Source organism: Mixophyes fleayi, chromosome 4 (assembly GCF_038048845.1).
Source record: "Mixophyes fleayi isolate aMixFle1 chromosome 4, aMixFle1.hap1, whole genome shotgun sequence".
Classification (NCBI taxonomy): domain Eukaryota; kingdom Metazoa; phylum Chordata; class Amphibia; order Anura; family Limnodynastidae; genus Mixophyes; species Mixophyes fleayi.
In genome coordinates this window covers 9,611,385-9,624,946 of record NC_134405.1, presented here as the reverse complement: position 1 = coordinate 9,624,946, position 13,562 = coordinate 9,611,385, and the positions used below count along the sequence as shown (strand labels likewise).

General features: G+C 37.0%; 1 protein-coding gene across 1 annotated transcript in view; it reads left to right on the top strand.

Annotated features, from left to right (window-relative positions):
- Positions 1-13,562, top strand: part of LOC142150353 (uncharacterized) — a 68,513-nt gene that overhangs the window by 1,526 nt on the left and 53,425 nt on the right. The window contains 1 exon segment of the mRNA XM_075205550.1: positions 11,134-11,614. Coding sequence (XP_075061651.1) covers positions 11,134-11,614 — 481 coding nt within the window.

Below are 13,562 nucleotides of genomic sequence, written 5' to 3'. Positions count from 1 at the left end.
ATCCTCACTTTTTGAAACCCGCAGCTTAGCAAATCTAGCCCCTGATGTTTAATAACATCTTACATTGATAAATGTGTAGATTATGTTTTTGTTCGTGGATCTAATATCTATATTCAGTAGTATAGACTACTGTACACTCTGCTGCATTTTAGATGGTGGAACCAGGGGTGATAATTAGGTGGTCATCCATGTTGACAATATGACAACCAATAATGAAAACACAGCAAAGAACACATTGATAACATACAGCAAATGTATTAGCTATGTGTTCTTTCCCCTAAACTGAAATATAAACACAGGGTCTGATTCATCAAGGAACATAAATGCTGATTTTTTGCGTATAAACCGCAAATTTAATCTGCACATTCCCAGAACCGGACCATTCACAACTAAAAGCAGCAATGTTCAATTCATCTTCATACGCAAAGACACTTTCTACAGGTTACGATTTCTGGGAGTGAACGGGCAGGGAAGGAGTTTGCTCAGTAAGGGGTGCCAAACACGAGCGCACGGAGCCACATCAGATTCAAGCTCTGGGAATTTCTCAGGTACTTGATTTTCAATTGTATCTCTTGCTCCAGCTACAGGACTAGTTTAAGTCCTGATTACTAGTGATGACAGTCTCATATGCATGATATAACATGTGTTTGTAATCAGGAGGAACTGTAAAAATGTATTTTATGTTCAGTAGACATTAAAAACATATAATAAATGAATTTCATTTGGGGAAAAAAATAAAAATACACTTTTTTAAAAACATTTTTATCATTAATGCCTATATTATTAACAGGTGACATAAATTGAATAGGTCTTTCAGATTGTTTAAATGTTGAACTCTGGAATCTGCAGAACTAATTACTGGGTGTTTTACATTAAAGCGCATATTGCTCTTAGCTTGCATGACTTGATGAATCAGGCACAGGGTCTTACTGACAATCAGCAATTGCTGAGTAAAAGAAAACATACCTAGTATTCCCTGCTAGCTGCTGTCTTTCCTTGTCTCCTGTCATCCAGAGGGACAACAACTCACAGTGTAAGTGTGGCTAATGAAGTAAACTTAACACACATCTATCCATTATATATATTGTCGAAGTCAGCAAATTGGATAAAGCCATTTCAATTAATGTCGAGCAAACTTGGTTGTCTTTGTCTGAAAAGATGCGTTAGGTACGCTACGGCGTACATGGGCACGCTACGGCGTGGAAGGGCGTACGCAGCTACTACACGTGGCAGCAACAGTAATTGGTCTTTTACCATACATTCGCACAAACACGCATACTTGTAAAATAGTACACATTAATGGCAGTTATGTCGGAATATTGTAGTATTTATGTTATATATTATATGTTATATGCACATTAGTGAAATATATGGAACAGGTTGAAGGAATCATATCATATGTGGTATCATAATAAACCTTTTAACATTTTTTACTGTTTGGTTCACTCTGCGAAGGAATCGCAGAGTGCATACACGAGTTATGAATGATAGGGAATTATGAACTACTTAAGACTAAGGAATCTTGGCGGGAAGAGCAGAGTATACCCCCTGGAGAGATGACCCCCTCCTTTGGATTCTTTAGTATGAAGTAGCCAATGATGACGACCCCTGAGACCTTCCTGAAACCTGGACCAATAGAAGCAAGCTATACCATCTCCATTGTATTACTGTAATTCTGTGTGCATATAAGCAGCAGCTTCTCATCCAGTGTTCAGACATCTTGTCCCCAGACTTCAGGATTGAATGACTGCACTGGATCCAGAGCGCCTGCGATAAGTAACGGCTGTATTTATTATCACTTCGCTTGAACATATTATACTACCTTTTGCGAATAAATCTTTGTGCGTTGGAAACACAAATCGAGACTCGGCAATCGTTATTGGTTAGCGACAATACGTACATAAAATATATATTAATATATATATATATATATATATATATATATATATATATATATATATACATATCCATCAGCTCCAATACCGTCAGACCACCTCCAGGGCATCACATAAAATTACTGTCCTACTTGAGCTGCATTATTTGCATGAAAATTTTTTAAATAAATAATAACTATTCTGTACCCACCACTCCCATATAGCAATGCCCATTATGGACAACCTTCCCATAGATCATTCCCATTTTATGGACACATTATGGCGGATTTTCTTATCATTTCATTTCATTAACGTCCCACAACAATACTGAATGCGGTTGGATTAATCACTGCTTCTAATTTGATCTTTAGCTCTCGATATTGAAGCCTCCATCACAGACTTATTTCATTTTAATACTTCTGACGACATTCCTCATCTTCATCATCATTGTTTATATATAGTTCACCACAGATTCCATAACGCTGGACAATCAGCTTACAAATATAACACACATATTACAGATATGACAAACATGAATATAATAAACATATTAACATATACATAAATACAATTAAGTATAACAACATGTACATGGATACTCATGAGCTGGCATACGGCTAGTATGGATACAAGTATGAGTTATATGTGTGTGAGTGAACAAACAACAGAAGACTTTGCCATATCAGAGTCATATGAGACTGACAGACATGAGGTTTACGGAATAGAGGACTCTGCCCATGATAGCTTACATTCTAGAGAGAGGGAGTAATGAGAGACAGTCGATGCAGATAGGACATGAGTGGATGAGGTCGACAGAGGAAATAGTTGGAGTGGACATGATGGTCTAGGAGGGAGTATAGTAGACAAGCTTGAAGAGATGAGTTTTGAAAGGAATTTCATTGGTTGGAAGCAGATTGGGAGAAGTCTTAGAGATGGGAGTGGAAAAAGGTTTAAAGAGCGGGAGAGAGGGGAAGATCAGAAGTAGAGCACTGTGGTTGAGCTGAGGTCTATCTCTTGATGTGGTCAGAGATGTTTGGAGGGGAAGAGTTTATCATGACAATCGGTTCTTACCACCAGGGATACTCTGAGAAGTACACAAAGCTACATTTGAGGTCTCTCACAAGGACAGCATCAATGCCCTAGAACAATTTCAACCTTAAAAATGTCAAATTTAGGGAACCAAATTGGATCACTGTTCATCCAGTCCTTTTCCTGACCTATTTTTAACAAACGTTAACATTAAAAATACACAGTAGCACTTCTATGATAAAGCAGTCCAAGCTTACTCCTTGTGAGTCAACAAGCTTAGATAACAGAACGTTGCAGAAACTTAGATTCATCAAATTCCAACAAGGCATATTTACTGACCTCATAAAATAATCTTTGAATTTTGAGACTTTTAATCGTCGCTGTACAATTTACCTGTAATATGGATATTAGTAGTCACCTTGGCTTTATATGTCTTATATAAAAGTATTATGCTTCCATTGTGCCACAATCCTCTAGCTGCACCCTCTAGTGGTCACTCACATTTATGTCATAATGACACTCTTCACATTATATGAGGGTTGTCAGCTACTTTTGGTTGCTTTCATATGCTTCACTTATGGGTTCTTCGCTCTGTTAGATTTGCCATTTATGCCCTTTCATGGCCACTCTGGTTCTAAAATTATTATCCTTTATTTATAAGGCATCACAGGAGTTCTGTAGTGTTGCTACATTTGGACTATGTTTGGATGAGGGGGATAGAAAAGCAAATTATTTGAATACACAAATATGATGGTGCTGGCAGCAAAATACTGCAAGGCAGTGCTCTTGGTTAAGCTATTACTATTTTAGCTCTCCCTCTGTGTAGTACATGATGTTTTCATTGCAAACCATATAAAAATCAAGATATATAACATGTACACCAACATTTGCACATAAAAACATCTAGCACCATTGTTTCTCCCCCAAACAGACTACACGCACCTGCTTGTTCTTCAGGGACAGAATCCCTCACAGAAGGTGGAGGAGTAGACCTTGGATTCGGAGCGGAGTCTCTTACAGGCGAATCTGGATGTATTAGATAAAGCATATAATGTATTTGCAGCGACAATCATTTGAAATATATACAGTATATTTGAAAAATGTTTTTGGAAAAAACAAATAAATTTTTATAAAAAGTCATGTGTACTTGCATATCTGTTAGAGTACAAATTGCAAATAACTCACCAGCTGGTTGGCCAAATGAAGGTGCATCTGTATCCTGCACATTGACCCCTCTACAATTTCCCGGGGTATATATCTCCCACAGCTTCTCCTCATATGTAGTGTATTCCACACAAAGTGGGGGTCCACCACTTGCTCGTCTTGCAGACTTTCTTTCCTCAGCCATTTTTTCTTTAAGTCTCCTCTTTATATCTGAAAATCTTTTGCAGCACTGAGCCACTGACCGTTTTAATGGCCGCACCGCGTTCATGGCCTCGCACGGGCTGCCAGGTTCCCTAAAATTATTTAATAGCAGGGAACAATATTGTGCACTAACAGACAATTCTAGTCATGAGAAAATCTCACATTCCTACATGACTTGGTCTTCCTGCTCTTTCCTGCCTCCTCTAACCCTTCCTCACCTTCCTCTGTCCCCTCCAGCTCCATCTTCCTCTCCTCTTCCTCTGCCCTCCTCCTATCTCTGGCCATAATGTCCAGTAATATACAAAAAACAAGTAACACAGAGTACTGACAAACACTAAGGACAAAGTAGACTAACTACTGAAACACTCACAACACACTCACACACAAGTAACAGAGACAAAGGACTAGACAAATACAATAAATACAAGACAGAAATTAAATCAGAAGATAAAGGCACAATACTGTAAAAGAACACAGGACTACTTACACTCTAATCAGAAATCGCAGCACGAGACCGCTCAAAAACAACTCTCACAATCCTAAATCCTCCAAGCTCCTATCTCTTTTCTCCTCAAAACCCTATCAAAGAAAAAGTGGCAGGCAAGTGATTTATATAGGGCTTGTAATGTCAAATCTCCTGACTTTGAAAGTAGCTAATAGTAAAAGGCCATGATACAGGTGCTTTTTTCAAAAAACCCGCCATCACACGTCACTAACAGAGAACAGCTCAGAATACCTGATAGATGACATGGTTTAGGGGCAAAGATAGTATTAAAGTAATTCTATAGTTTTCAAATAAGCAGTACATAGGCGATTGTATTGTGTTTCTAATGCACAAAGTGATTTATTTTAGCAGATGTAAAAAGTTAACAGTTCAATGTATTATTATAATATAATCAACAGTACAGTACAGCCAATACCAAAAAGATACATACATACCGCTGCGATGCGCTGCGCTAACCACGGGCACCAGTGAACAGTGATTCACCCTTGAATACTGTGATCAGTGAAGACTGAGGCTGTTGGGGGTGCAGCTATGATTATATATACAGTCAGTGTTACACAGTGAACAATAGAGATGACGTAGCTTGCTTCTATAGGTCCAGACAAGGGTGGTTTAAGGGAAAACAGGTCATAGGCTAGTTCAGGCTAAGGAATCCAAAGGTGGGGGTCGTCTCTCCAGGGGATGTGCTCCAGTTACAATGAGTTAATTAGCATTTCACATTCTGATATCAATTTGGCTATTTATTCCATAACATCAATAACTAGAGTATGCAATATGCGAACTCTTCGGCGATGGAACCGGACAGCTGCTGATGAATAGGGGATTAGTATGATATCAGACATGACACATTTCCCATAACCTGAACCTTAGATAACACTAAAGTGTACATATAATCATAGTATATAAACTAATAATAAACCAAATACTGTCTGCTCATAAATCACTTTGGAATGTAATCTATAAATATATATATGAAACTAAATGTTATAGTGCGTGTGCGTGCGTGCATATTTTACCGTGTGATCGCACCATGCCACGCATTACGTGCCGTACGGATCGCAATCGCACGGCAAAACAATATTAACCAATATACTTTCGTTCATCCAATTATACGACTTCGACAATAGAAGAACATGAGGCTCTCTGTACAAGTGTTTTCCTTATTATTTTCTAAGTGAGCCCAGTGTTTTGCAGGAAATCCAGGTGACATAATTAATTTCTGACTTTTAGCTTTATCATGACAATAACAAATACAGGTCAGGTAAAATATAACATATACAGTGTACAGTACAACGACCTTGGGGTATATTTTCATTTTCAATGCATGAGACAGAGAAAACATCAAGTATCCATATTCAGCATTACACAAAAGTGACTCTGCAAATAAACTGGTTACCAAACAATAAGAATTTCCCTGTGACTGTTCAATCTGGTCTCTGTGTCTTCAATATTTCCAGTTACCCCCTAGTATTTATCATTCTCACCCATGTAACATTGTTTACGACAGTGAGTAGAACGACAAAAGAATTAACAAAACCTACTTGCCCGACAGTTAATAAATGCAGACGGACCTTCATAATGACAAAAGAAGTCCCCGACAGTCTGATGAGAAAACACGACCACCAGTAATGCCGGCAGGGTGTTTTGACATCATTTAGAATGGCGCCCGAGATATCACCACTTTTAAAGCGTCAATGCCGATTGTCATGAAAGGTAAGTGTTAGGGTAATGTAATCTAATGTGCATTTTTTTAAAAACAGACGTCCATCGGGTATGCGCACATCCATATACAACAAGAAGCGGATGTAAAGATACGTGTGGTGATGAATACGGGTCTATGTGCGCTCTGCTCTAACAGACAATACACTGCGGGATACATCCCATACATATGTGGAATATCAAGTTCCAAAACAACGCACAGAAAAAAAAGATGTAATTGATGTGACCTGGTAATAATATAGTTATTAATGACAAAACATTACAGATTACAAATCTGCTGCCATCCTGGTAAATGACAGGAGATTTTTATCCAGAATGTCTAGGTACATTTTTCCATTCATCCTTCCTTCAACCACATGTAGTATGCCAGTACCGTGTGCAGAAAAACAGCCCCACACCACAATGTTCCCACCTCCAAACTTCACCGTTGGTATGGTGTTTATGGGGTGATGTGCAGCGCCATTTCTCCACCAATCATGGTGTGTATTACGGCATCCAAAGAGTTCAATTTTGCTCTCATCTGACCACACTATATTCTCCCAGTATTTCACAGGCTTTTCCAAATGTTGTGCAGCAAACTTTATACCAAGCTTCAACATGTTTTTTCTTCAGCAAAGGAGTCTTGCATGGTGAGCGTGCATACAGACCATGGCGGTTGAGTGCATTACTTATTGTTTTCTTTGAAACAATTGCTAAATCCAGGTCTTTCTGAAGCTCTCCGCAAGTGGTCCTTGGTTCTTGGAGAACCCTTCTGATAATTTTTTTCATTCCTCTGTCAGAAATCTTGCGAGGTGCACCTGGTAGTGGCTGGTTTATGATGAATGATGTTCTGTCCACTTCCGGATTATGACCCCAATAGTGCTCACTGGAACATACAGCAGTTTAGAGATCCATCTGTAACCAATGCAATCAGTATGTTTTGCAAGAATAAGGTAGCAAATGTATTGAGAGAGCTCTTTGCTTTTACCCATCATGAGATGTTTCTTGTGTGACACCTTCGTAATGAGACACCTTTTTATAGGTCATCAGTTTTGGCTGAACCAGCTGGCAGGATTGCTTTCTAATTACTAATAGATTTCAGTTGGTGTCTTGGCTTTCCATGCCTTTTTGCACCTCCCTTTCTTCATGTCTTCAATACTTTTTCCCTGTGTCATTTTACATTATTGCAGAAATCTTAATTTATGGACATCAATGGTTTGATTTCTTTGCATGTGTGGATTGCAAGGGTTGCTGCTGACATGTGGTGTAAATTTCATTACAATAGCCCCATTAAATATATAATTATTGAGAAAAATGTTGATGTGTTCAATACTTATTTCACCCGCTGTATTTGATCATGCAACATCTAATGTCTGAGAAATACACAGACAAAACGCGTTGAGCACTAGCGATTCTATTGTGGGACTATTTATTCTTTGTTTCTTGATCTGGAGCTGACACTGTGACTTAGCTTCTCTTGGATGTAACAGCTGAACCAGACAGAAGTTACCATTCGCTGATGGATGTCACAAAGAAACCCAGATAAGCATTTTATACTTGTCCTTAAGTAAGTGTGATACTTATTTTCAGTGCAATAAATCTGCTGAATTTACAGTGTTACACTATGATGGTTTTTCTTTCTACCTATTCTGTGTACTGCTGAGATGTCTCAGCAGCATCTATAGAGATCACAGCTATACAAGAAGTGCCATTATCGGAGTTATCATGGGATGTTTGGAGAAATTGCTCATTATACAGATAAGCGCTAAAGATTGTTTATTTGGTACGCATTTTCCGTATTGGAAAGGATATCCTTGGGATTGCATGAACTCTCTGCTCACGATTTGCCATATATGTTCCCATTTGCACTATATCTTTTGTGAGACTGTCACGTCCACCTATAAATGATAGTGAACTTCCTTTAATATTTTCATATATATGTATCTCTCAGTACTGTTAACACAAACAATACTACACCATTTTGGCGCCCTATCTATGTGCTTATATATATATATATATATATATATATATATATAAAAATACATACACATATATATATATATATATATATATATAAAAAAAAACATACATACATTTATATATATATATATATATATATATATATATATATGATCTTTTAATGCATGTTTAATATATGTTTTCAGTTTTATATATGAAATATCATTGAGCCTTTTGGCAATACTTAAAGTATTAGACATTCGTCTTTCCGTTTGTACAGGTGATTAGTGATCAGTTGTGATTGAATACATCACATATAAATACTGAGACTGTGTCACCTGGATTCATCCTTCTGATGAAAGTCCAACAGCACAGAAACATGTCAAGGTTCTTACTACAGTCTCCATAAGGATTGGTCACATTATTCTCAGAAGTAGATCTCTGCTTTCAGTATTTGAGCTGTGTCAGCTCACGGTACTTGGAGGGACATAAGGTCTGAGAAATTCAATATGTATTGTGAGAAGATTTTTCCCTGTCATTTTAAGCCAAAATACTGGTAATTGAAGGGTTTTAGATCTCAACGTTAATCACCTTTATACTGACTGTCTCCTTACAATCTTCCATTCTATGAATGATTGACATTGCTAAGTTACCTGTTCAAGTCTGTTCTCTGAACTCGGCTGATATTAACTTATCTGATATATTATCCTAACGGCTTATTCTAATCATTGCATACATCAATATTTGAATCATGTTCCTGAGGGTGCTATCACCTGCTTTTTAACAAGTGAAAAGGAGTTTTCTATTCTGTAAAATTAATTTGATTGTTTTAAATTAGGTTCTGTGATTTCTATCATTCTGACTGAATTTAGATGAATATCATTAATAATCTACCATAACAAATTAATTTATTTATATATTTTGTGATGGTTTATTCTTAGCAATTCATTTTAGTTATGTTAGTGTTACTATTGATAGTCAGAACATACCTTTCTGCTCACACTCCCTGTCTAGATAATAGATGAATCCTAAACAATAGGTCCATTTGTTGACATAACAGGATGTCAGACTGCGCTGATCTAATTAGAATGTGAGATGTTGCCACCTGCCAAGGTCTAATTAGAATTTTCCTTTGTTGTAAGTGGGAATGTTTATACCTCATTTACATATCAATGAGATAAACATGGGAGACTTGGAGACAAACAGTCTGAGAACCTTCTGGTCATCCCGGGAACTATTGAAGAGAGATGGGGTGGAATGACTATAAATAGGCAGTATCAGCCCAATGTTAGTGAGTTGGTGGCTGGAGAGCTGGAAGGATGGAACTGTAAAAATGATCTGGAAGGAAAGAGAGAGAAGTAGAAATCTTTAGAGTAAGGTAATTATTTTATACATAATAATGTACTGATATATACACAAATATTTGGAGATATTATGTTGTAGATATACTATTGTAATAAGTGTATTCTCCCATAATCGTATAAACTAAATTTGGTTGTACAATTAAGATTAAGGTCCAAATATTCTCATGAGCCAATTATTGTATATATGATAATGAATTTAGTGTGGCAATAATTATATCAATAAAAAATGATATGTATGTATCATAAATACTGTATGTATTAGAATCACACAATGAAAAGCGTCAAAATCTGTGCTAAGATATTCGCTATCTTTTTTGTAAGTAGAACTTTTTGGAATATATTCTTTAGCCAAATAATTGAAGAAGACAACAGATATCTCAGATAAGATTTATATCTAATTTCTTTTGGTATACGGATATTGATTAGAGCACATCATTGTTTATTTAAATTTGTTTGATAACACTACACTGTTTGGTGCTTTTGTGTGTGATGTTTTGTAGATATATACCTGGAACAAGTGTCTAAGGAAAGAGCAGCCTCCTGTATGGTGTTAATTTATTTGATTTGTATTTGTCTATCACTTAATATTGGGTAATGAGTTAGTGCCACAAAGTTTATTCTTGTGAATATATATATAGATATGCACTCAGTGGTCACTTTATTAGAATCACCTTTCTAGTACTGGGTACTACCCCCCTTTATGTTGCTGCTGCATGATTTACTGACTATATATTACATTACTCCAGAGTGTCTCATTTTTAACACTTGTTCTTCTTTAGTGTACTTGCTGTGAATTTTATTCACTGGAAAAACACCTACATCTAAAGATGTAAATTGTTAAATACTAGTGAGTATGTGGGGAGTGTATTTAGTACAGATAGGCCTTCACAGTTTTCATTTAAGCATGTATGTTTCTGTATCACTGTGCACAAAAATAAAAACAATGGTCAATGCCTGATTCACAGTTGTTTGTGTAAAAAACATTTTTGTATTCCGTATCCAATATAACACTACTATTGTTCAAGTAGTTTCATTAATGTAATGATTAGGCTGCTAAATGTTAACATTATTTTTGCTTACAGGTGAATTAATTAGCAGGATTCCCATTAATAACAGAAGACATCTTGGGAAGGTCCTTGTTCTCTGAGCATCTCTGTGTTCCAAAAAATTCACCTACAAGTCATATATACTACAGTGATCAATTCTTCTTTATAGCAGCTAACTTCATTTCTGAATGGGAGAAACTCTCTACAACTAATTTGTTGTCAAACACATGATGAATCTAAAAGGAGAGAATCCCTATCTGTGCTCTGAATGTGACAAAACATTTTCATGTAAGTCAAAACTGATTACACATCAGAGGATTCACACAGGAGACAAACCATTTAATTGCTCTGAGTGTAGCAAATGTTATACCCAGAAATCAAAGCTTATTGTACATCAGAGGATTCACACAGGAGAGAAACCATTTAAATGTTCTGAGTGTAGCAAGTGTTTTACCCAGAAGTCAGTTCTTGTAAGACATCAGTTGACTCACACAGGAGAGAAACCATTTAAATGTTCTGAGTGTAGCAAGTGCTTTAATGTGAAATCAAAGCTGGTCGAACATCAGAGGATTCACACAGGAGAGAAACCATTTACATGTTCTGAGTGTAGTAAATGTTTTACTCAGAAGTCTACTCTTCTAAAACATCAGATGATTCACACAGGAGAGAAACCATTTAAATGCTCTGAATGTAGCCAGTGTTTTTTCCACAAGTCAAATCTTGTTGTACATCAGATGATCCACACAGGACAGAAACCATTTAAATGGTCTGAATGTAAAGACCACAGTGAGCGTTAGTGATTGATGAGCTCGAAAAATTAATACACTTGCCAACTAGTATATTTCTGACTCGTTTCGTTGCCTCTTTCGGGCGGTTTCATCAGAGGTTGATGAAACCGCCCCCAAAGAGACTGATCTAATGTGAGCTAATTGAATATCTTTAGTCAGTTTGGATGTCTGTATTTTGAAATTTGCCTTTAGAAAATGTCACTTGCCTACACTAGGATCTATATATTGTGATATTAGATATGTATGACTATTTTATATTATTTAAAATTGTTATATATTAATAAAATCAATAGATTGGATTTTATACTACTTTTTTTTATTTCAAACAGTGCTCTTCTTTTATTTTTATTCTAAGTTTTGACCTTTTTAGCAGTAACAGTATCTGCATATTGTTGTAGCGGTGGTTGGTGAAGCACCCTAAGGAAGTAAACCCGTTAGCGCCCTATTGGTTATTTTTTCTTTTTCTTCTATTTATGTTCATGCCTACACATAGTGATCTGCATATAATTTCTTTAGAGCGCTGGACTATATTTTCTTTTGTTTGCACATACACAGTGGGCTTAATTGTTCTGGCTGCACTCCTTGGTGTCATTGATCTCTAAAATGGGTCTGCTCTCTGTGGACAAAGAAGGGTGGCCCCAATGGAACCACAAAATACAATTGGTATCAAATATAATTCCTTCCTTCTGCATATAACTGCAAAATATACATGAACTGCCCAGTAATGTAACATGGCGTACACTCGCAAGATTGTACGCTTCTGTTCTTAAGGAACATAGTACGGCTATTGTGTTATAAAGTTAGTTATCTAGTTAACTCCGTGCAATTCACTGTTTATCTTTGCATATTGTCTACCTAGTGGTTTCTGAAAATTAGGCAGTTGGGAGCCATAGATAATGTGGGCTTATTGTTTAATCAATGGGACTTAACAAGCTTTCCAGATTGTGTGGGTTGGAAGGCAATTTGATGATGTTCTCACTGAGCCCTATTAACTTGGGACAGATAAGAAAAGTATAGCCCCAAGTCAGCCCAGAATATATTGGCACAATAGAGTTCACTATAGGGAATATTACTACAGCAGGGTATAAAACTAGGGTGCATACTGTCTGAGAGTGTGCTACTTCATTGGAAGGCTGAGCAGGAATTCTGGTTCTGTCAGTCTGTTCTTTCCATATTTGGTCTAACCGGCCATGTGAGACGATATGCCAGTCTGTGAGACACAGAGCTATTCCCTATTGTGACTCAGAATAATAGACTTCGTCACTACCTCAAATCACTGTCAGGGACTGTTTGGCTGCTACATCCCACTAAGTCATACAGAGCAGTTATACAGACATTTTAGCGGACATTTCCCTGTGCATTCTGTTAGCTTTGGCTGAAAACTGGAACTTTTTACTGTATTGTGTGAATTTTAAAAACAGGGTGTTGCTTTTTTTAAAAAAAATAGGTCAAGGGAAAGATTGGGTGAAAAGGGATCCAATTTATTTTTCTAAATTTGACATTTCTAAGGCTGATTATTTTCTTGGTGCCTCCTTAATAAAATACCCTCAGATGTAGACTTGTCTGCTTCTCAGAGTATCTGTTGTGTCTCCTTGTGTCACATGGTCATCTCATCATGGCTATCCCAGTGCTTTCTTAAACTTAACATTTCTAGACCGAAATAATCCCCTCCCCTCCAGGACACCCTTCCCCCCCTCTCTCTTTCTGTTAATAACACTACCCTCCTTTCTGTCTCTGAAATCTGCTGCCTAGGGGTCATCCTCGACTCTTCTCTTTACTTCAAACCTCACATACTTTCACTCTCAAAATCCTGCTACTTCCACCTCTGGAATATATCCAAGATCCAGGTCTTTCTCACATGGGAGCCATCAAAACTCGTATTCGCTTCCTTGTAATCTCTTGCCTTGATTACTATAGCCTTTTTCACTTTGGCC